Raw genomic sequence first — 25,200 nt, 5'->3', positions numbered from 1 at the left:
GGTTCTGAAGAACATCATATAAATAATTCTAACTGGATATGCAATCTCTGCATTTTAACCCCAGTAACACAAAATACAACTTCTGCCATATCAAAGCCCTTTATTTGGATTAGCAGAGAGAACCACAAGTTCTGCATTTTTAATTCATACTGGCAGCTTGTTCTTTGAAAAGTCCCCAATTTCTCTCCTGCCATTCTTCACCTATTGAGAAATGTCAAAACCATGCAGGAGCTCTCCCCAAGCCCCTCCAATCCTTTGTCATCACATAAGGAGCAGTTTATGAACACCAACTTGAGTCAGTCCATGGTGTTACCATGGTGTGACCTCTTTGTCATCGCCGCCCTTTGAGGACACAAGTTTCTGTCTTCAGGAGAAGCATTGGCTGAGATGCATCACCCACAAAGTTGTGTTTCAAATTTCATCTGACCTTGTGTCTCTCTCTGAAAGGGTTTTACATCTCAAGGTGAAACTTAGCTGAGTTCCACAGCTGAGAAACCCAACTGGCAAGAGTTTAACCTGTCCACAGTTCCCATTCTGGGTACTTCCACCCTTTGGTCCCAGCAATCAGGGACCTTTGAGGCTGGAGGCTCAGGTAAGGGAGATTTCACCTGATGAATTTGATCCAGACCCCCTGTCACCCTGGGTGTTGAGCTGCTTGCACTCAGGGTTAGCCCTCTGGTAACACAGAGCACCTGAAGTATTGATCCCTCTTGAAACTGTTCCATAGAATGAGCTGGAAGAAGCCTCAGTTCAGGCTCAGGCCCTGGCTCCTGGGAGTTCCAGTGATGCTGAGGCTCTCACTCTCCATCCCTGCCTGTGCTTTGTTGCAGCCACGCCTGTGCCAGGTCATGTTGCCTGACTGACCCATGGACACCATGTCCCAGCTTGACACTGGTCCTGCCTTTTCTCCATGGACATGTCTGGCCACCTTGGCTGAATCTGGTCACTGGCACAGGGCTCTCAAGCACTGAGGGACTGCTCCTGCTGCCAGAGTGGCACCTCATCCTATGGATCAGCCTGCCCTTGTTGATCCTGAACACCTGGAGGATTTTCTGGAGAATCACCCCAGAAATGTTTCAGAGGCATTGGGGTGCAGAGTGTTTACAATAAAAAGGCTCAGGAGCTGGCAAAGCACCTGTGTGACTGCCCAGAGCCCAGACACACTGCCTACCAAGGGAATCCTCCTGCATCTGAGCAGGGATAGGAGGGTCAGAGGGTGCCTGTGGCCATGTGGTGAGGGGTTCCTCAGATGGGGGGGCTGAAGCATTCAACTTGGGATTTTTAAATCAGCAGGTAGATGAAAAGTCAAGAGTAAAGTCTATAAATCTCCAGAGGCTCCTTCTACACATGGAATGGGACAGCAGAAGGGAGACAACAATCTATTGTTCAGTGAAAACCTGGCTTATTTTAGCAAGCATGGATCAATAGGCTGGTCCTTTACAGCCACTGTTCTCCTGTAGATGGCCTGCAGAGTCAGGCCCTCTCACTGAGCTGCATCACATGGAGAGATGTGGAGTACAGCAAAGCTGAACCAATTTCCAGACATGCAGAGCAGTGGAACCAAGCCTGCAAACTCAGGCAGTATCTGTGTGCCTGTGACACCTGCTGCTGTCACTGCCACTGGACAGGGAAGGCTGGCTGCAGAAAAACCCACTTTGCATTCTAATGATGTCATCAGTAAAGGGAAGGGCCAGTGGAAAAAGGGCAAATAATAGGAACTTGTTCAGTGTCAGGGAGACTTGGACCACACAGAGCAGTGACAGAACAATCCACAGGAGGCTGCAGTTAAAGCTGTAGCTGGGGGTGTAGCCATGAACACTGCTGCTGATTTCTTGGGTCATTAGAGACAGTTAACAGAGCAGAAATCAGTGAGTCAAGACCAGGTTGCAGAGCCTGACAGCTCTGGGGCTAAACTCACTGATGCTTTGTTATCAAAGCATAGGAGGTCTCAGCTGGATTTTAGAACTCACTGATCAGGAGACTCCAAAATACTCAATCCTGCCAGCAAATATTAGGCCAGCAACATACAGGTGTTAGGGAATTTGCCTGTTTGCAATTGCATCTGAGAGATGGGATCTAAGAGAGATGGGAAAGGAAAGACATGAAACAGGCCTGACCATGTGTCCACACCTCTGTGGGCTTCCTACAGCAGTAAACAGCAGTTTCTCCTCCAAATTCCTCCAAAAACTCCACTTGACTGCTGGGACAAAGCCAGGCTGCTCTTCCAGGAGGCCCTCTATGAGAGACCAAGTGAATCTAAGGTCTCTGAGTGAAACAAAGTCCTGAGAGTCCAGGTGATTTGAGGCATTCCATGGGACAAGCACATTACCAGCAGCTGAGCTGATGCACATGAACACTCCAGACTATGTATGCACCATTTTTTTACCCCACCACAGGCAGGAGTTTAACCTATCCTTTGATGCTAAAACCAAGGGACATGACACACTTCATACCTATGCAGCCAAACACTCCTCCACCTGAAACAGAGATGGTCATATCCAATGCTCCTGGGCCATGGAATCATCTGAATTATGCCTGGGTGCTGCAGGGACAGTCATCACAAGCTTAAAGTATGCTAGAAAGATTATTAACAGCTAAAGAGAGGGGTTTATGCAGGGACAGTACTTCACTCTGTGTTCCAGCAGAGTATGGAAGCAGCCCCAGTGACCTCATCAGACCCATCACAAGTGCAGGGAGCTTGTCATCTCACCAAAACACATCCCTTAGGCAGACCCAGACCTGTCAGATTCTTACAGAGGGATAAAGGCTGCAGAGAGGGCAGGCAAAGGACAAACCCAAAGCCACAGATTCGATACTGAAAGCAAAATTGGGAAAGTAATTGGGAAATGGATTCCTAAAAAGAACTACCTTGCTTTCAAATGCAGTGACAGCAATAAGGTCAGTGAGCTTTAAAATATTATCTTGCCTTCTACTTACTTTTCCCTCCTTATCACACGGGGTATGGATCTGGAAAAAGTCTTTGCTTGTGCATGGAGGTCTCTCTACGCATGCACTGGATCCCTCCTCTAAAAGAAAAGGTGAGAAAAAGGATATTAAACTATCAAATGGTCCCTGGAAACAAAAGTAACAAGCTTGAAATCCGGAGGTTAAAATGGGTCAGCAGAAAATTATAAAACAAAAATGAAAAATCAAGTTTTAATGGTGTCTGCATGAACCTTCCCCTAAAATGAAGCAGGGGAACAGGGAAATACTAGCTGTGCTTATACTGTCACACTGGAATTCACTGATTCAGTGTATGCAGGGACAATTAATAGGAAGAAGATTTTTACTCTGAGGATGGTGAGACACTGGAACAGGTCCCCCAGAAAAGCTGTGAATATCCCATCTTTGGAAATAGCTAAGGCCTGGTTGGATAGGGCTTTGAGCAAACTGGTCTATTGGAAAATTCCCTGCCCATGGCACAGGGGTTTGAATGAGATTATTTCTAAGGTTCTTTCCAACCCAAACCACTCTATGATTCCATCAAACCCTCCCCACTTCAACACAAAAATTTACACAGTTTACCAAGCATGGAAACACTTTCTCACTTGATAAGGAACAAAACCACTCTAATCCTGTAGGAACTTCCTTACAACACTGGTCCAATTTTTTCTCTTGCCAGATAATTTTGCAATATTTCCATTCCCACTGTGAGCAGAGGCACAGGTCCCCAGGCATTTGCAACCATAGGTGATAGCAGGTGCTATGGTCAGTAACTGGTTCTTCAAGAACTTTCTAAAACTACTACAAGGAAGAAATATGAAAACCTTCTGACTATGAAGAATAGATTAGGACCATGTCATTTGAAGATCACCACCTAAGCATAGCTGGAAATGCAGAGGACTTTAGGACTTGGTTTTGCAACTAGATCACCCCATTTTCCAACCCACAGGAGGCAGGGGCAAGGCAGGAGAGAGTGTTTGGAAAGGACACTCCTCAAAACATGTTAAGGCTGAAGGCAGTGATGAAACAAATTCCTGTCATTACCAACTCATAACACAAATTACCACGAGAGGGCACAGCACTCCAGGACTGCTCTATCCTTCAGAAGAACTCTCCTTTTCCCTGCTCATTAAGGTCTCCATCCCTTCATGTTAACACTGATGACACAACGTTTGACTGTGGCCCATTATGTATCTGTGTGCCCTCTGCATTTTTTGGGAAGTCAATCATTTCCCCTCTATATATCAGCTGGAGACTGTCACTGCTGGATACAACCATTCTCTTATCTGAAACAGCCCATGCCTGCACATACTCTGACCCTCCTGGATTTGCTTGTCCCACTTGGTTTGTGTACCTGCATAATACATTTCTTCTTTACACCTGGTGCACTCTTTAGCCCCTTTCTCAGAGTAAGTGTCTCGTGGGCACACCTGGCAGCCAGATGCCCCTGGTTTGTCACTGAAGGTACCAGGCTTGCACGCGAAGCATTCAGATGTGTATGCAACTCCTGTAACAAAAATTCTGGGTAAAGCACTGAAAGAAACCCATCTGTAACTGCTGCCTACCTGGGCTTATGGCTGAGAGCAAACCAGCTGTATAAAACAGCATAAAAATCACACTCACTTTCACCACTCACTTAAGACACTTTGGCTTTGCTGACACATAATTTAGGTTTTTAATCTTGAAACCTCAATTAAAGTCTGACCCTTCCAAGAACCTTATATGACACTCCAAGTTTCAGTATACTTAGTCCAGGACAAAAAGAGCAATTCCAGTAAAAACAGATCATTTGAATATTAATTCAACTGTCACTGTTATGATATATATCGAGTTATCCCTGTTGAGAGACTTACCAATAACCACAGTCTTTCTATCCTACAACAGAGAAAACCTGGTTATTCCTTTTTCTCTCTATTTACTAATCCAGTCTTCTCCAGTAGATGGCAACGTTTTCCAGATAAACTAATTTTTCAGCCTTTCCTCTCTGTGAAGTTTTGCTGTTCTGTTTCTACTCTTCAGAGGCGGGGAGAAGGGGCAAGGGGCTAAAAAAAGCCACTTCAGTGCTGTAGGCACAGCAGTAGAAATAGCACTTGGCAAACATTGTGACAAAAGAGTGAGATAAAACCTCAAAGACAAATTCTACTTACCTTCAATTGTGATGTTCTTCACTAAAACTGGTTTTACAACTTTGGAGCCCATGAGAATCCCTGTTGTTCTCCAGTACAGTATATTGCTACCTGATTTCAGAGTTACCTGCAACAACACACGTGAGTTAGCAAACATCCCCTTGCCAAGACATTGTTTTATTTCCTACTTCCATTCAAATTTCTTGCATCCCAGCAGCTTTTCCTGTGCTGTTTAGTGGGTCAAGAGGTAATGGTAAAACAATAGACAGATGCTGTACAGACATATCTGAGGAGTGCCAAAATGTGCTTTATGAAAATGTTTCTCAACACCCCGGTTGGAAAAACACCAAGAGCTGTTTCTGACCTTGCTGTAAGCAGAATTTGGAAAAAGCTGTTCCTGTCTTTATCCAATTACCCCTGGCACTCAAGAGCTTTTATCTCCAGCCTTATGCTCAGATAGAGTCAATCAGTTTGTTTTTAAAGCCTTGAGATACACTTTCATAAAGAAACTCGACATGACCCAGAGTTCAAAAATCCAGTTCACAAGTGAGTTTTGTTTACAGGTTTTAAAAATAAAGTTCTGTCTGCATGTAACAGTACTATGACCAGTAAGCCAGGCACAAACCATGGCTATCTCCATCAGCAGTCCCATCCCTCCAGCTCACTTCTGACTGCCAACAGCAAATGAGATGCAGAAAACAACCTGGTTTCTGACTGCCCTGACCCACTTCTGTTCATGGCAGGGTGCAGCAAGTGACTGCACAGCCCCTGTGGAAGGGTGGTGGGTTGGTGGCCTCATGGTTGAGGTAAGGGGCAGTAGGAAGGCAGGAAAACTCCTCCAGCAGCAGCTTTGGTGCCTTCTGCCTTCAACTCACTTGTGTAACTACAGTATAACTCTCATCACCAAAAGCAGCAGGTTCACCAATCCCCTGCCTGGCCTGGTATTCCATACCTACTAGCCCAGTACAAGATGTTTTGTGCCAATAGCAGGACAATGGCCTGAAAGTGCTATATTTTCACACAAGAAGAGGCATAAACTCTACCAGCATAAGGGTCCAGGATAGTGTGATTTACAGCAGGCCTGGCAGGACCCCAGTTTCTGTTCACCCAGGATAAAGAGCTGAAAAATTTAGCAAAGTAGAAGCACAGCATATTGTATCTCCCACACCCAAACATCTGCTACCCACAGGGGCAGAGGAGAGCTGAGCTATCACGTGTAGCAGGGGAACTGGGACCATACTGAAACAGAAATCAGGTTGTGAGGTGAGGTACCCAACACCAGCTCCAGTGCAGCAGGACCCACCTGCTGAGAGCAGAGACTGCAGCAACTGGAAAATTGTGCTCACAGAAGACACCTTGAGAGGATTTACAGAAAAAGCCCTTCAGGGCAGCCAGAATCATCATCTCACCGAGCTCATATGTCTACATTTCACAGACAGTGAGAACATTTGCACAGATGAGGAGCTCAGATGGCACCATCTCCCATGCAGACTGCCTACATCCCTCAGCTCACCCAAGTCAGTGCCCTGGCCGTGGATCTGCCTCTCAGCTCATGCCACTCATCCCTCCTCAGCCAGCTTTCCAGCCTCCCACTGTAACCTGCACTGGTCTTGCACCAGACCTAACAGGCACTCCAACCAGAGCTGGCTCAGGAATACAGTTTCTCCTCCAGGAGGAAAAGCACATCAAGGAAAACAGAGAGCGTGTGCTGCTGCCTATGCCCACAAAAGCCTTTTTCTTCTGGCACAATGTCCCCTGTGCTGGGCCTTTGCTGGTGTGGCTCTGGGGACAAGGGTGTGATGGTGTAGTGGAAGCCAGGCCTCAGCTGATGAGCTGGTCTGCACATGAACCTGTGAATGTGATGTTCACAGGGCAAGCTCAGCCAGCTGGGTCACAGCCCAGCCAGCTCCTACCCCCAACAGGCTCATTTCCCTGCTGCAGGAGCCACCCTGGTGCTGCCAGCTGGTTTTTCACACAAGCCCCCATGGAGCAGAAGTTGGGTGCAGTCCAACTCTTCTGCACACACTTGGGAATGCAATGCCCATCCTGCTTGTCTCCACATCCACACCCCACTCCCAGTGCTCTGCCAAGGCACAGAGAATAATCTTGTGTTCTCATGAGCAAACAACTGTTGTACAACATTTCAATTACAACCGTGCAGATTTGCCTAAATCTATTCAACCTCATAAAACACTTAATTCAAAGCCCAGGGAAATCAATACAAAATCTTGCATCTACATAATTTCCTTTGGGATCAGCTCCTTAGGGATCTCCATGACTTTTCCCCTCAGTGCTAGGAAAGCTCTGCTTCTTCAAATGCATTCACAGGAGCTGGGCCATGTTTGGTGTCTGGACAGAGGAAATTACAGACATTTATAAATGGAAAAACACTTCATGAAGGAATTTTTCACACACTTACAGAATGAGAGCCCCACTCCCCGTTGTCTGTGAGCTTCACCCATTTGTCTGCCGTGGACTCCATTTCTTTGCACTGGTCATTTTGTATCTGTTAATAAAAACACAAGATCAGTGACTACAATCAGGTGCATCTCTCTGTCAGCATAATGACTTCTGGGAATGATAAGATTCAGTTCTGTTCCTCTTGTCCACATATTTAGACAGCTGCCTTACTTGTGGCAAGATAAACCCCCAACTTCCAACATCTGCAACAGCTTAACAGTGCCTCCACCACCAGCCCCCTCTGACACAGATGGTAAAAAAAGAGCAAGATGAGATGATCTCAGGCTTGTCCTCCAACTATGTGATCAGACAAGGATGCTGAGCATCTTGTCTTGCTGCTTCCTCCTTCTCCTGAGCATAACAAGACTTAATTCCCGAAAATCCAGAGGTTTCCAAGTCATAGGGAAAGCGGGAGTGGATGGGACAAAGCTGGGAGACAAAGTGTTTTCTCTACAGCCAACATGTGCTTTGCCTTTGGCCTGCTGCCACCTGACCTAGGGATGAGATTTGCAAAGTATCAAGGCAGAGTCAACATGCCAAGGAGAGTCTGCTCTGGCTCAAGGGGGAGGCTGGCTGTCCCTTGCCTGGCTCCAGGGCAGCTCAGAAGCATTTCCTTACAGCAGGGTTTGGTGCACTTCTTTCTTCCTATACCTGTCTTCTCAGATGAAAAAGTATCAAAGTCTCTTTAAGGCATGAGATCACATACTCAGCTTTTATTGCACCAGGGAGAAAGGCCACTTCAACACTTTCACACACTTGACCTGGAGTCAAGGATCCTCCTTAAAGTTGCTCCAAATCAAATCTGAAATAAGCTGTGCAACTCCACAACCTCCAAAGCATCTCTACACTCAATTCCCACCTAGACCAACTGCATTGAGGAGAAGAGGTGGGAAGAAGCTCATGTGCAGAAGGTAGATCCCTAATTATCTTGTGCAACCTGAGCTAAGCACCCTTTTTTTCTTGGTTCCCACCTGCAAAGAGGAGGTAAGAATATATAGCCTCTTCTCATCAGGTGTAAAGGGCTCCAATATGTAAATAGAACCAAGGAAGGGTAGATAAAACACCTCACCATTTCCCAGTAACCTGCCACTGCCACTGAAATTCCACTGTCCAGAGCTAAAGTTTCATTGTTAAATATATTTAAGTGCACAGGCATGCTGGAGGAAAAAAAAAATTACTTTTACAGGAGAATTAAAAATGGTTTCCCTGAAATACTGAGGCTGAGTAGGAATTTATGGGCATTTCTATAAAGGGCTGCAGCACTCATTGCTTCTTGAAGAGGGGATGATAAATTCAGAGAGGGCGAATGAGTGGGACATAGATAAAAGCAATAATCAAGAAACCATTTTCAAAGCCAGTGCTCACAGAAACAATATATTTGCAGATCTGCCAGTCAGTCAAGCAACTGGAGCTGGGATTCATAATCCTGGCACTCTCACCTGACAGCAGAAAGCATAGTTGCTGCTTTCCTCCCATGAAGAAGGCAGGGTAGTCTAACACAAAACAGAAATGGCTAAATAACATTGCCTGCACGGTCTGTTGTCCAAGTGCAGTAGCAATCTATCACACTGATGTAGCAGCATGAAAGTGCCTCCAACAGGTAATTTTTGTCTTCCTTTCCCAGCCTGCTAAGGATAAGATGCTTTGCACTTTTTCCCAAACCTCAGTAAATATTAGCCAACACCAGCTAAGAGTTCTCACTCCTGTGAGGTGCCATGAGCTGTATCTTTCTGATGAAAAAAAAGAGCTTGTCAGACAGATAAAAGGGAAGAAACAGAGGAAACTGAGAATTTCCAGTCATCTGCCTCTGAGTCACCCTCCCATCACATTTTTCTCTGTCCCAAATGGCAGGTACAACATGCCAAGGACAGTGGAACCTTCCAAAGCACCTCAGTAATGTGGGGCATTTACACCCCACTGCCAATCCTGGTGCTGGGAGCCCTTCAGCTCACTGGACAGCAGCCTGTCCCTCCAGATGGGCAGAGAAGGGTTGCCTTCCCCACTCTGGTCACTGCTGACCGGACAGTTTCAGCAATTTGAGCACACCATGGTGCAAGCCCAGCCAGGCTGTTCCCATGTCAGAGCTAATGATCCCCAGCCCTTCCATTTCACAGCCATGGACACACCCTCAGAGACTAATTCCTACTGAAAGTCACCTGAACTTCTCCTGCTTTTCTTTTCATCTTAATTACTAAATTACTAGGACATAAACTGACCTAAAACTAAAGGTTTCCACATAGTATTACTTTGGTAGAAGTCTTTTAAAATGTCAAGTCCCTTCAAAGACATCTCCACTCAGACTCCCCTAAATAGAAGCATCTACCACCAACACCTGTCTTGCAAAAGGCTGGACTAAATGGGGCAGTCGTGACCCCTAATGGCAAAATCCATTAATCCATTCCCTGCATGGCAGACAGGATCAGTTCAGACTGAGTTTTGAAGATTAAATAAATGCCACAAGACAGTATAAGTGACAGAAAAAGAAGCAGAATTTTTTTATATTGTTCAGCAATAACAAGTTATGGGCATGCAGGGAACTTAAAAGGGGGAAAGCTGCTGCTAATGATCTGGGGTGAATTCTTACAAAATAAGGTTGGATTCACCATTTAAAAGGCCTTACAAAAAATTCAAAGAAGATGTTGTTGTCAATATACTGGTACTCAAAGAAGACAGAGCCGGATTTCTTCAGGTGCACAGCATAGATGAGAGAAACTGTGCAGTCATCCCTGTTTGACTCAATGTAATTCCCTCGAGGTGTCCATGAAGAGCTGGTGAGCATAAACAAAACAAGCCTCAATTGAGATCACAGATACTGAGGAGACTTTTTGTATACTATTACTACACAACATGATACATAATAAAGATCCCAGAATCCCACAACAGCAAACTGCAGTGAATTTTTAAATTTATTACAGGATCTCCATTTATTTTTCAGATATAGTAAATATAATAATTTTATTTTATATCTATTTTTATACGTTACATGAATAATATAAAACATAATACTTCTCACTGAAACTGTGCATGGGAAAAGATATGGTATGAAAAATTTAGGACTCAGCCTATATAAGAAAGGTTTATTATCCACAGGTTCAATATACCTTCAATTGCACTCAGAAACAGCCTTCTGCAAGCACCACAGGTCTCTAAACAGGCTATAAAATGACCTTTTAGCCAATTCATTATACCATGACCCAAATAAGAGCAGCTCCAGGCTGGCCTTAAACTCAGAGGCTGCTGATGAGCCCAAGGAGACCACGCTGACAGCAAAGAGATGGGGCTACAGATTTCACCTCCCAGCCACTCTTGTCTGCCATTAGCAGGGCCGGCTACTCTCTGCAGAGCTTAGATGAGTCACTAAGCAGCTTTGTGCTGCTGAGCTGTCCCAGGTTTACCCCCAGTGCCCAAGCCAGGTGCAAGCAGAACTGCTCACTTGTTGCAGCTGTCGGCTTTGCCCTCGGAGGAGCCGAGCGCCGTGTCCATGAAAGTCGCCACGTTGGAGAATCCTGCTGGAAGCTCATCCCACTCGTCAAACTTGATCCCACTGCCCAGTGAGTAGGTCCCCTCTGCACACTTGCTGCATACCTGGTTCTTCATCTCCAGGTACTCACCAGAGGCACAGGAGAAAGCTGGGGAGACAAGAATTTACAACGTAGGAATGGGTTCGTCAATCCTTATTAATTTCCTTTTTTTTTTTTTGCCACTTAATTAATTAAGATTGAACTGCCACTAAAGGGAACCAAACAGAATGTTCCAGTCCCAGGAGCACAACAGCAGAGCTACCAACATCAGCTGAAAAATTGAGATGTTCACCTGGGTTTTCACTGGCGTGGCAGCACTGAAACCAAACCCCAGTGACAGCTCCTGATTTGCAGCTTGCTTCCATTGGCAAAAGAAGATTTTTAGAAACAAAATCCCGATTGACAGATTGTGTTTAAAAGCAATTTGTGAAAATGAGAATTTATAATAGATTTCTCCTCACCCTTGCTCACCCAACTGTTACACTTTGACTTCAATTAAAATCACCAGTACCTGAGAGCCAGAACAGACTTTTCTCACTCACCTAAGCTAAGAAGGGCACACAGCAGCAGGCTGATATTCATATAACTATAAAAGCCTTGGCTGAGAGTAGCAGACCTAATCCAAAGGCCTCTGTGTGTTTCTCCTCACATGAACTACCTACAAAGCCTCAAACATCTTGCCTGATAAGACCATGTGATCTTGGAAAAAGTCACCCACAGGTTTGTGACTAGAAGATGAGGATCTTTGATTAGGGTGACATTAACATGCTGAGAAAATAACCCCTGGTTGTCAGCACAGCAAAGACATTATTCAAAATCTGTGTAATTAAGGGAAGTACAATTAGGAGGTATATTCACAAAGTGCTTTTTTTTTTTTTGATGTCTCTAAAATTATTTCCCCCAAACAGCTGTATGCTGCTTTTCCCCCTGATCATATCTCTCCCTGCTAAGGGAAGATTATTCCTATTATGAAACAGATATCTGGACAGTAGCTGAAGTCCTCTATGCCCACAGAGCCCCATGCCTGTGTCAGGAATTCCTGCCTGGACACTCATTTCAATGGCAGGCCATCCCACTTTCCCTCAGTGGGACTATGCTGCATCCTGTCCTCTTTGAGACTGAACATCCTGAATGGAAAAGAGACGAGCACTTTCTGCAGCCCATAGTACTTCCTACGATGTTTGCAGATTTTTTAACTACACCAGTCAAGCCAAAGCAGGATCCAGAGCAATGCACACAACTCATATCCCAAGAAATGATGGGATTTTCTTCTGTTTCACACATGCCACATTGCACAGTGACAGATCCTTCATACACTCTCTTTGACAGACAAAAACTCATTAGCCTGGGAAACTGCAGGATGAGACCAGACTGGCAGCCACAGTGGTGAAACTGGCCCAAAACAATGACGTCGGCTGAAGTCCCAGAAAATGTGGTTCCACAGATGTGCCAGCGTTTATCTAAACTGCAGAAAAACTTGCTTCATTGTAAGCACTTTGATTAACTCATGGCTGCATAACATGAATCTCCATCTGAATCCAACTAACAGTTCTGGCTCCCATTTCTGTCCCAGTACCAGCAGGATTTCTTTCTGTAATTGTCCTTGTCCATTGGAAAGCAGATTAAAGGTCTATTTTGATGGAGTGATCTGCCAAAGGATCATTTTTCCTTCTTGGTCCTATCAGCATAGTCTGAATTTGAACCAGTGGCCTTCAAACCAACAGATTTCTAGCCCTGTTGCTCACTGGTGATGGACCAAGAAGGAAAGTGGGCAGGATCCAGGCAGAGATGGGTGTGGGGTGGGAATAAACAAGGAAATCCTGCCATGATGGATTTCTGTGAAAGACTGACAGACAGACAGAAAATCCATCCTCAGTGAGGGCAAGTGGTTCACTATAAGCAGTAGGTAGAGCTAACACCCCACCTGACTGACTGTGACCTCAGCTCAAGCCAGAGGATCTCCCTGCACCTGGGGTGGGAAACAGCTTTCTTTAGACAGAGATTTGGGCAGAAGCAGTGAACACATCCCTGTGTGTCTGAACTGTGACTACACTTTCTACAGCTTTTCACCTGAAATACATAAAGATGTCCTGACTCACTGCGTTAGCATTACTAATAAATCTGATTTATTTTTTCCTTTTGAAGAGTGCAGAGAGAAGCCATCAGGAAGGGAAGTAGAAAAGTAAGCTCTCTCATGACCTCTTTGAATTCTTTAACAGTTTCAATTTATTTTTTTTTTTAAAGAAAGCTAAATAGCAAGAAATTGAGAGTGCTGCTTAACCATTCCAGAATCATGAAATTCAACTAAGGAGTCAAGAAACCGTGAGCAATTCACTGCCCTAATGAAGATGCTGAGGGCAGCAGAGCCTCCTCTTCCGTCACAGTGAGGATGAGCAGAGATTTTTACTTTAGCTATTTTTTACTTTAGTTATGTTTTAACCCCTTGCAAACTGATCATTTGAGAGAAACAAAAGAGTACAAGAGATCAGGCCAGCTGCCATGCAGGACACATCATCCATCTCTCACCTTCCAGGAAATAGGTGAGCCTTTATTTTATTTAGGTAGGGAATTACCTTCCTTCCTTATAAGAATTGTATTTAGAAAGCAGCAGCATTTCCCATCAAAACACATTCCCCTGCAAGCAAACTGGCTCTGAGCATGCCAGCTGCTTGCCAGGTTCAATTTGGGGCTGAATGTGGCTAATGGCAACATGAACCACTTTCAGCATTGGAACAGATGCAACATTTGGTGTCATTCCAGCTGGAGAAGGGTGGGGAGGAAATACAGTGTGTGGTGAGCATGAAGATGGTCTCCTCTCCTAGAGTCCCACAACTTGGTCTTTCATCAATGGGGAGACCAAAAGCCAGGGCAAACTTTTTTTAATTGCATCAGTTCAAGAGTTCATCCCAACTGGAGACAGGGAGATCAGTCACTTGTGGAGGGACAGAGCACAGATCCATCCCAGGGCATCCCAGGAACTTCTCCTTCCTCGTGGCTGCTCCATATCACTAAGACATAGCTGAGCACAGATGCAGCACTTCCCAGCAGGCACAGAAACAGCTGGAATTACTGCAGCATCACCGTGTTTGTGAGGGTGACACACACGAGATGCTGCCAACAAGAAGGGCTGCATCACAACTTAGGAAGTTAAGGAGTGATGCAAAGTTTTGGGAACAGAAATTCTGTATTTTAGGTGTGTGGTCTTATTTGTCCTCCACTAAACCCTCCCTCTTCAGAATCCAGAGGAAAAATTATTCTTCCACATTAGAGGAAGATTCTGTGAACACCCTTGACCCCAGAGTCCATTTGTTTAGACATTTGATACTTAATTTTCAGAGAAACCATCTCTTGTGAATAACTGGACATCACTATTTTCTGTCCCTCTCTAACTACAAACTTCACTATCACATCTCTCAAATATCAGTTTGGGTTTTACACACCAACTTACACAAAGCAATGAACATTTTGTGAAGACTGAATGTGATCTTTCTTTCTGTGAAGGAAACTGTGAATTGAATGGAAAGATTTCATTATTTGCCACACCAACAAGCTGCTGAGGGCAAGGAATGCCAGCCCTGCCTGCAGAGGGCTGAAATGTATCCCAGAGAGCAGCAAGAGGATGACTGCAGACCCACCATTCATTAAGATCTTCCACTGTCAAGGCATCCAAAAAAGTCAGCAGGGACATGTGGATAAATTTAGGGGTGCAGGTAGAGATATGCAGGATGAAACCTGTATTACAGGGAAGAAGATTGTTATAATGCTGCATATAGATGTGATTTGGCATTTTTATGAGGTCAGTACAAAACAAAAGGACTTCAAATGGTTTTAAAATTAGAGGTATTATCCTGCAGTGAGAGATCTGAAGTGCTTAATCTAGTTAGTTTATCACAAGAAGATTGAGAGTCAACTTGATTAATATATAAGCATCTCCAGGGGGAGAAAACACAAGATCCTGCTGCACTTTTTAATCAAGCAGACAAATGCATGAGAAGAGCTACCTTCTGGAAGCTGAACCCAAACAAACTCAAATTGGAAATAAGGCACAGATTTTTAATAGGAGGAATGACTGACTGTTGGAACAATCTGCCATGGCATGTGATGGACCCTTTGTCTCTCAAGTGTTTCGTGCCATAACTGGATACCATATGGAAGAAAAGCTCATGCCAAATACCCATCACCAGCCCCTCCATCAGCCTGGCTGGGTGTATTTGAATGGTATGTGAGATCAGACCAGCAAATCTAATTAAACCCCTTACTCAAACTCTGTGAGTCAAGAGCAGTGGTGCCCTCCCTCCCTCCTGGGACACACCATGAGGACTGGGGCATCCTGAAGCAGGAGCCCTGCCCATGGTGTAACCTCTTCCAAGGAGTGCTTGCAGTCCATCACTGGCAGATCTGATTGCACTTTACAATCACTTTGCAGACATGGAAACAGCTCCCCAGAGGGCAAAACAGACCATAAACAAGCTTGTCTCATTTGCCCTTTGACTGCAAGTCTCCAGGGTCACATACTGTCTTTTAGTACAGCAGTGGCTCTCCTGGTGATTTTGGTGGGCTAGGATCAATATTAGTTGGCAAATATCTCTTCTACTAACTGACCATAACATTCTCACATTGCTTAACTCTCTGAAGCTGGGGATCAGGACAGGATTATCATGAACAAAGACTGACAAACAGAGTAGATCCTCACATGTATTTGGCTACTCAGCTTCTTCTGAGCTCTGAAACTTTCCTCTGGAGCGTTTTCTCATGTCAAGTATCTTTCAGATACTACCACACTGTGAGAGGGATCAGAATATTTGAGATTTCACCAGAAGATTAACCAAAGCTGTCTCAATACCCTGCATCCTCCAACACCAAACTATAATGTATTCAATTGCTTTCCTCCCTTATGCAGCCCTGGCCACCAAGTCTTCCCTCTTTCCTCATCCAGCTTCCCATCCCACATCACTTGGACATCACCACTTCTACCTCCACCACTCTTCTCAGCAGACTTTTTCCTCCAGACACCTCTTACTTAAAACTAAACTGTCTTAGGTCTTCTCTTTATTCTGTTGCCACTGAACATGTGCATAGTTGTGTGTATTGTTCTGTGTCTCCCTGGCTCTCAATAATTAGGATTCAAAAAAAAAAACATAACACACAGGACTGGATTTTACCAGGTTGTACAACATCAGAAGGGGGTAGCAATTAAGCAGTTCTACACAAATCAGTGAAAATACAAAGCAAAGATAATCTCAAGCACTGGTTTTCCATCTCTCCCCTCTCCACTCCTGTGTTGTTCATCCAAAGCCCCACGATCTGGGATTCAGGTGATGTGCTGCCATCTCCTGCAGGCAGAGTCAGGGCTGAACTGTCTCAGCCTCCCATGGGCAGAGGTGGAAATATGAGGTTGGCAGCATCAGGCAGCTGTGTCCCAGAACAGCTGCTGTTTTCAGCAGACACATGGCACAAGCCTGGAGGGGAAGATGTGGCCAAGGACAAGCCCATGGAGGCTTTTCAGTGATACCCTGGGGCATCGGGGTCCTCACAACATGGAACCAAGGATCAACCAAACCACAGAATGAGGAGGGAAAAAAAGAGGAAGACAAAGGATGAGAGGAAATCATTGCTTTATTATTAATGTTTCCTATAATCTTTCCAGCTTCAGAAAGTCTTCTGTGAGTAATTTATACAAGGCTTCTCCAATAGACTGTGAATAATTGATGTTCGTTTTCTTCAGCCATTATTTCCCAATGTGTTACCAGGAACTAGACTGAATCTTAATTAAAAAAAAAAAAAAAAAAGTCTGTCTAGGCTGTTTAGTCTTGAAATGTGATCATAATGAAACCTGATATAACTTGGGGAAGAGTACCTTCTGTGGAAAACCTTTGCATTTCATAGGAATACATAATTTTTCCTTTTATGCAAAAAATAATTAAATAGAGAAAAGCTTTTTTCAGTCCACCTTTTTTCCCTAGCTGGCCTGGTACATAGAACACTTTTATTATCACTTTATTGCCTCATTTGGACACTGAGAGGTGTGGGCTTGGGATGGAAATAATAATTCACAGCAGTGTGGTGTGGAGAGCAGGAATGCAGTGATCACCAAGAGGTTGGGAAGCACATTTGCTGCCAGGGTTTCAACAGCCAAACAGGAAACAGATCTGGAGGTGAGTGAGCAGCTCTCCAGCCCCCACTGACTCCATCAGGCATATTTTGACTGCTCATCCACCCAAGTGGTTCTAGTGCCATTTGAAGTTCTCTGCACGCACACACAGTCTTTGCCTCTCATCCCTCTACCAAGCCATAACAAATCTCAAGGTCTTGCCAGCTGCTTCCCTCTTGAAAGAGAAATCAGACACTCAGAGGAATTTCTTTTTAATTTTAATTACATTGTGTACACAACCAAGGTGAAGAAATCATCAAAAGACACTAAAGCCAACCTTTCCCCTCATAAACTCAGTACACACATTAACATGCAGTTCCCAGTAACTCTTCCCTAGAGAAGAAAATTAAATTCTGAGGGTTCAGTAAAACTCTTCAGCTTTTTAACTATTTACCTAGTTTGTTTTGAATCTCTGCTTCAAAAAGCCAACAATGTGACTCATTCTGCAAAGACAGAGACTTGCTCATGCACAGAGAAAAAAATTCTGGAAAAAATTCTTGTAAAACTGGGGTATCTCACATGGAAATGCCATGAAGTCTAGCCTCAAGCTTCAGCCCAGGTGAGAAACCTAATAGCATCAGCAAGACTCTCATACTTGCCTGGAGTCAGGAACATGAATTAGCAGGGATGCTCTGAGAGGAACAGGAATAAACATCTGCTCAGTGCTTTGCTAAATCACAGCCTTTCAGTAACTGCTCTCAAACTGTGCTGTGCACACCCCTGCTAGCTGAACAGCCTGGCTCCAGGGCAGCCCTGCATTAATATGTCTGTGCACACTAAATTTGCAGATGCCCACTGACTTCAGGGGAGTTAGGAGCAAGCCCAGTTTTCACCTGCTTGGGATATCCAACTTTACCAAAGACTCAGAGAACATCAAACTCAAAACATTCATTTAAGTTTTTAGTTATGAAAGAAAAATGCTAAAACTCCTGCTGATCAGTTAAATTGCCCTAAAGTGTTATAAAATGTACAGCCTTAAAAAGGTCATTTTGCCTAATTGAGCCTGCAATTAGCAGGAAGATCTGTATTTCTTCCTGTGGTATCCTGGGAGCAGATTACACAAGTTAGAAAACACTCAACAAACACAGCTCAGTAGCAATAAATCAGGTCAAATTCTGCTCTCAGACTCCAGTAAAGCCCATTGTAATTGAGGACAGTCCATTTTCTGAAGTTGATGGAGCTTTTCACATTTCTCATTTGGTACAGGCTCACACAACTCTCTCCAAAACTGAAGCACATTTCTGATTTCAAAATTGCTCCCACCTTAGTGGCACCAGGTGAAGGTGCACTTTGCTAAGCAGAGCCACAGAATCACAGAATTATTAAGGTTGGAAAAGATCTAAAAGCATCTAGAAAAAAAGGTGTAAAAGCATCAAGTCCAACCATTAACCCAACACTGCCAACTCCACCAATAAACCACGTCCTCAGGTGCCACATCTAAATGGTTTTTCCACACTTGCAAGGATGGTGATTCCCCCAGCTCCCTGGGCATCCTGTTCCAATAATATGATCAAGTTCTTCTATATTATCAACTTTTTTTTTTTTGGTCTCTTTTCTTAAGAAATCTTCTTGATTACAACTGGCATTTTGATGCTGACTATAATAATGGCACTTTTTTCCTCCTGAACACAGCAAATCCAACTCCTTTTAAAATGCTTTATTATTTTCACTGTAATTTCTTTATTATGCTCACAGCACTACAAAATGAGCAGACATTTATGAGATAAAGTACAACCTATTCTTGCCTAGGATGGCAAAAAATAACTAATATTCTGTGGAATAAGAGGTAATATATTAAGATGGTATGAGGGTCAAAATGTGAACCCTTTTAGCTCTTTTTGAGAAAAATTCTGCTGATATGAGAATATCAGTTCACCTGTGCACACCTTGAACCAGGTAATTGGGGTGTGGAGGGAGGGAGGCGGGATGGAGGGAGGGATGGGAGGATGTCGGTATGTTCGTAGATTGCGTCTTCATTAAGGACTGTACGGACTTGTAGCCTGTCCTTCCTTCATTCCGTCCTTCCTCCTTCCTTCCTTCCTTCCTTCCTCCTTCCCTTCCTTCTTCTCTTCCTTCCTTCCTTCCTTCCTTCCTTCCCTTCCCTTCCTTCCGTCCCTTCCTGCCTTCCTTCCTTCCCTTCCTTCCTTCCTTCTTCCTTCCGTTCCTCCTTCGCCTCTCCATCCTTCCTCCTTCCGCCGCCTCCTCTGCCTTCCCTTCCTTCCTTCCTTCCGTCATTCACTGTCCTATCCTTCTCTTCCGTCCCCTAAGCTATAGCTGTCTGTCGCCAATGTCCTCCTCCATCTTCTTAGTGCTCACGAAGCTCCATCAGGCGTAACACATGCCTGCTATGGTCAGGCTGGCAGAAGAGCCTGATGGTGGCCACAAAAACAGACTGCAGTGCAGTGTCAGCAGGAGCACCATGCCAAATGCTGCTCCCACTGCCAAATCCCAAAAAGTCCCCATTAAACACTGCCTACAGCCCCACACCAAAACAAAGGGCTCCCAGAGATCCCAGCCATAAGGGGGTGCAGGAAAGGGCTTAGCCCTAAAGCAAGCTGCTCCCTTGGACTGCCATCAATATTTTCCATTTAAAAAGCCAAGCAACTGCCCTGACAGCAGTGATCCTTATCAGCCACACTCCCTTCCTGCTATCAGACTCATGAAGGGATCAGAGGGAGATCTGTGGTAATTAAAAATGAAGGAGATCAAATTAGTAAAGCACATTCCCAACTGTCAGGAGTGATTCAGAGGTCTGGATTCTGCTGAAGGAGGCTCTCTGTCTGCCACTCCCACCTCCATGTATGTATCCGACCTCCAGAACAGTTTTGGGAAGATGCCCAGAGGGGATACCTTAAATGGGAAACAGAGGAGAGCCAGAATAGCTCCTAGGAGAAATAAATATTACCTTTTCCCTGACCAAAATCTTTCTGGACTTTTAATGCATCTCTTCACAGGAACCCTTGCAACCATGATGTGGCAGCATCAAAAATGTGACTCAGCTCTGAACAAACAGAAACCTGAGAGAGGTGCCCAAGCAGTCTGGTGTGGCCATGACACAGGTGACTCAGGTGTGGCCAGCCCCACTGAGGTACCACACCATGCTGGATGGGAAAACACAGGCTGCAGGGTCTGAAAGTGGTGATGACTGCAGCCCCACAGAGCAAGGAGAACAGAAAAAGATAGAGGGGAGTGAAATACAGAACAGGGCACGTTGCAACTGCAGAGCTGCTAATGCAGCTTCCCACACATATCTGGGTCACTGCATAGCAGGACTTCCTACAGCACCACAAAAATCTCTCATGTGAGCCTCCCCCTTCCTTCCCACCTACATGGGAGGGATGTGGAGGGCAGGAGGGCAGCAGGAGGGGAAGGTGGATCATTGTGCTGCTCTGTGCTCACGGAAAGAAAAAAGCATAAAAATCCTTCTCCTAGTAACCAGGTCATAAAGCAGTCAAAATATGACAGCCCTGTCTGCTATGCACCCTATGACATTTCTCAGAGGACACTGTCTTCTCTGAAGGTAAGCTGTGCTGGTGAAGTTTCTGAAGACTCCAAAAGCAGGGTAGAATCCTGGCAGGCTTTGGAGCCTACAGCAGTTTCAGGGAATGCTGAGGCTGTGCTCAGCAGGACAGAGTCAGCTGTGATTTGCAGGTCACTGTGTGCTTCAAAATGCAGCAGAGCACAGAGACATCCAAGCTAATTTTACATGGTCTCATTCAAATGAGAAGCAGTAAAACACAACATCCTGAACACGAGCACATCTCAGGACACCAGCTGAGCTCTGATGCCACAGTCCAATTGCTCCAGATATGGGAAGCACCTGAGCTAACCCATTTTTAGCAATCTCAAGTGTCTTTCCACTCCACTGGAGGCCACAGTCTAGACGTATTTACAAAGCAGGAGACATTTAACATATTGTTATGCCGTCTTTCAAATTTCTAGTTCAGGCACAATTTAAAGAGAGCGACTGCTGAGCATTTGGAAGAAGGAGAGGTTGGCACAGTATTCTCAGGATTCAAAATTAATGACAGCCTGCACATCACTTCTCTTTTCAGGGAGCAGTAAAGATCAGTGGCAGATATTCTCAAGCAGCAGCATTTCTGAGTAGAGGAAAACAACTGCAAACATTGTGAAGTCAGCAGTGATGGCAGATGTGTTCCAAAAAATCTCACTTTCTCATACAGATTCCCTCATACCATTGTGTCCACTGAGGGCTCTACCAACCTCAAGGAAACAATAAAAAAAAAAAAAAAAAACCTAGGAACTCATGCTGCTTCACAACTGCAACTGCTATACAAGTGCAACCCTCTGTTAAAAGCAGAGACATAGCTGGCCACAGGGCATCTCAGGACAAATAGATGCTGAACAAAACTTCTGAAGACAGCAGACCTCTGGAAGGGGAAAACTGGAAGCTGGAAATTGTCCTACCCAGAGTGATTTTACTGTAGGCCCTGATTCTGCAGGCTGAAGGACCAAAGAAAAACCCTAGGGGACTCCAGGATTCTACCAAATGCCAGAAGGAGCCCCAGCTCCTATGTCCTGGCATAGGGTAGGGCCTGTGAGATGTAGGAGAATCAGAATAAATTTGTAGAATGTCCAGAAAGACTCAGCTCAGAGGATATGGCATAGTTCTGGCATTTCTTGATAGACCTTGGGATAAAATAGCACCAGGCCCAAGAGAGAAGGAGGGCATCTCAAGGAGCCATTGATGTGAGCTGTGTGCAAAGCCTGGCCAAGCCTGCAGCACAAATCTCACTCTGCACACAATCCACAAAGAACACGACTTGTAGAAGCCTCAGATACAGAACCTTTTGTTTTCCTTTGGCTGCAGAAATTCATGCTTTTAGTGTAAAATGTCCTTGGTACAGCTGCTGTATTGTCAGAGGAGACAGAAGCCACCAGCTTAGAGAATATGACAAGGAGCTATCTGTCTGCATCTTCAACACAACTCATCATCAACAACAGACCCCCATGTGCAAACCTTAGAGATTTGTGGGGCAGCCACTTTTCAAAAGCTGCCTCTCCCAGTTTATCCCACCCACTGGAGAATGGACTGTCAGCCAAACTCTCTGCTGGTTAAAATATTTTACAGCAAAACCCACTACATCAACCAAGCTGAATGGGAAAGGTGTTCCCTACACATTCCAGTGACCAACTGCTGTTGACAGATTCATGTTTTCAGGCTGAAAGATTGGTTGTTCTTTAAGCAAAAGGTGAAACACTAAGAGATGAGAAAACCTAAAATTACTTTTGCCATCAGAATATAGCCAGACAGCCCCTGCTGACAGTTAATTTACTACAGACAGAAAAAAATGATAGAACTCCAAGAGCCCAGGGAGATAGGATCTGAGGGGTTCAGCAAAAAAGTCAAATATCTGATTGCTTCTCAAACCAGCTGAATTGCCATGGGATTTAACAACAACACTACAAGAAGGAGATGAGTTTTCCAGTATATTTAACAGAATCCTGTATTTTGGTGTATAATATCAGAGCCCATCTCCTGGGAAAAGTTTCCACCTTGTCTAGCAGGGGCCAAATATTGAAAAGCCAGATTCATCTATTGCTATAAACCAGCTGAATTCTCATTGGAATTGATTTAAGACCAGAAACAGGCACAAACAATAGAAGATGAAGAGGGAAGTGAACCATTTGTCAAAATCTGAAGCAGAAAGTTGAGGATAGTGTAATGCTGCTGGAGTTAAACCATTTATCACAAGATTTAAGAAGAAATAATGTATGTCACAAAAAATAGTTATACCTATGTCCTCCAGGGTACACCAAAAGTGGCTGTGCAGCAGGAGAAATAAAACTATCTGCTCCTTTATAGTGCAGGCAGCAAAAAGTGATAGGCTTGAAGTATAACAAGGGAGATTCAACAGCAGAAAAATCTTTAGCAGGAGGGAAAATGAAAAGAACTAAATATATGAGCAAATATCTGGAGAGCTTCTGGGCTCTTCATCACAAGAGGTGCTTGGAAACAGCCCAGCCAAACATCAGCCATGAATGACAGTCATTTCTAGTACAGCTCTTTGGGCTGGAGAGTGAATTATGGGATCACCTGAGGTGCTTCTCAGGTCTATATTTCTGTAATTGAAAAAGTACATCCTAAGGATATACAGAGACTCCACATTTAAAACCCTGGAAACTAAATCCAAACACCAGGAATGACACATTCTCAGATGATGCTTGCAAGCAGTAAGAAACCTTGCAGTGATCAACACTGCTACAGAAAACATTTATGTACCTCACACTGGAACACAGAGAAGTGAAAATAAACCTTCAGAGGAGCAGAGTCAGAAGTGAGTAAATCTGACATCTGCTGCAATAGAACTGAAAAGACACAGCCATTGTTCATCCTGTTTGTCAGATACAATAATTTATACCCCCTGGTATAAATTACTGCTAGGGTCTTCTGTGGAGAGAATTGCTAGAGCAAGGAAGTGTGATGGGAAAGAGCATTCAGACTGGGGAGCTATGAAACAGTGAGGGATGTGTTTGCAGAGCAGCAGTTTGTTTATATCCCCCAGATGCAAAGTGTTTCAACATTAAAAAAATGCAGAACCAAGTGATATGAAAACACTCCAAATTGTTAAAAAATAAATGCATAAATAAATAAAATGCGGGAGCTTCATAATAAAAATAACTCAGGCAAATAAGACATTTACCATTCCTTATGCATTCAGCTTATGAATTAGCTAAATAATGGAAATAATGAGAATGTGGGCACTATGCAAATATAGTTTGAGCACTGGTGGTCACCATTTTGGCCAGTACAGCTGTAAATGACTGGAGAGCTGCAGAACTGGAGAGCAGAGCAGCTCAAGACAAGCAACCACAGCTCCTCAGGGGATGCTGTCAGAGATGTGCCTTGTCTGTGAATCAGCATAAAAGGGTACCTGCAGCAGACAGTGACTTTCATGGACACACTGCAAAGACAATCCCTGCTCCACAACTCCAGCAGACACAAAGCTGGGTTGGAGGGGAAGGGCAACTCAGGGAAACTCAGGGCATCAATGACAGCCCTACAAATGCAAATAGCACAAAAAGGCAGTAACAGTCTGTAAAATGAGAAGTCACAACATACTGCATTCCTTCCCTCTCACGGGGTCAGGTAGTCCAGAGCACTCCACGGACGGGTTGGGGACAGCCACCCTCCATCTGGAGCCACTGCTGTCGCACTCCGTGTACTCGAAGTGGTAATCTGTCTGCAAGCAATCACAAAGAGTTTCAGTTTCATCATAACATTTGCATATTAAGCTCATTAATCAAGACTGGGATTAGCAAGCTCAGTTGTAATTAAACCAGAGAGGAAGTGGCTGGCGTGGAACACCTTGTGCAGCTTTGATGACTGCCGTGTCTCATCACAGAGCGAGTGCAGCACAAATGCTGGGGCAGAAGGTGGGATTTGCAAAAGCACTTGATAGACAGGAGGCAGATTCCACTAGAATTTTTTTCCCAGTCTCTTAGAGCAGGACTGATGGAAAATTTCTGTCCATCACAGTATCTGATCTACAGCAGCCAAGGAGATTGATCCTCTCTGATCAATGGAGCAAGCCACACTTGAGCACGAGTCATCCCATGATAGGCTGGATGTGTATCATGGATGGAATGATTCCTCCTGCAAGTGCCTTTCCCTCTTTGCCAGTTTCAGAGGAATCCCAGGCAAATTAGGGCAGATAAACCCAGGATTGGGATACCTGAAAATGTCATCCAGGGTCAGATCTGAGGAGTACCTCAAAGCAGAATTGTGGTGTGAGGGGAGATCATTCCCATGCTCTCTGGGGCTGAGATAAGCCCTGAGCAGACTCAGTGAAAAGAGTAAGAAACTTCCTAGCATTAGCTAGGAAAGAACATTAGCTATTTGTCTTATTAATAGTATTGCTTCAGATCCCACATAAACTCTAGACTCACATTTAATTACATTTTTTGCTTTGTGTTTATAGCTCTGTTTTCAAATTCATAGCCCAGAAGTTTGTGATTAAAATAAACCTCAGCAACA

At 44.4% G+C, this 25,200-nt stretch overlaps 1 protein-coding gene across 1 annotated transcript in view; it reads right to left on the bottom strand.

The window, feature by feature from the left end:
* ELAPOR2 (endosome-lysosome associated apoptosis and autophagy regulator family member 2) overlaps window positions 1–25,200 on the bottom strand; it is a 96,479-nt gene that overhangs the window by 22,977 nt on the left and 48,302 nt on the right. Inside the window, exons 2-8 of the mRNA XM_009086873.4 lie at window positions 24,286–24,406; window positions 10,963–11,158; window positions 10,150–10,297; window positions 7,489–7,575; window positions 5,091–5,196; window positions 4,298–4,450; window positions 2,938–3,026 (exon numbers count right to left, since the gene is read on the bottom strand). Coding sequence (XP_009085121.3) covers window positions 2,938–3,026; window positions 4,298–4,450; window positions 5,091–5,196; window positions 7,489–7,575; window positions 10,150–10,297; window positions 10,963–11,158; window positions 24,286–24,406 — 900 coding nt within the window. The remainder of the gene's footprint in view (window positions 1–2,937; window positions 3,027–4,297; window positions 4,451–5,090; window positions 5,197–7,488; window positions 7,576–10,149; window positions 10,298–10,962; window positions 11,159–24,285; window positions 24,407–25,200) is intronic.

Source organism: Serinus canaria, chromosome 1A, assembly GCF_022539315.1.
Source record: "Serinus canaria isolate serCan28SL12 chromosome 1A, serCan2020, whole genome shotgun sequence".
NCBI lineage: Eukaryota > Metazoa > Chordata > Aves > Passeriformes > Fringillidae > Serinus > Serinus canaria.
The sequence above is the reverse complement of the archived record's forward strand: the minus strand, read 5'-3'. Positions and strand labels throughout refer to the sequence as shown.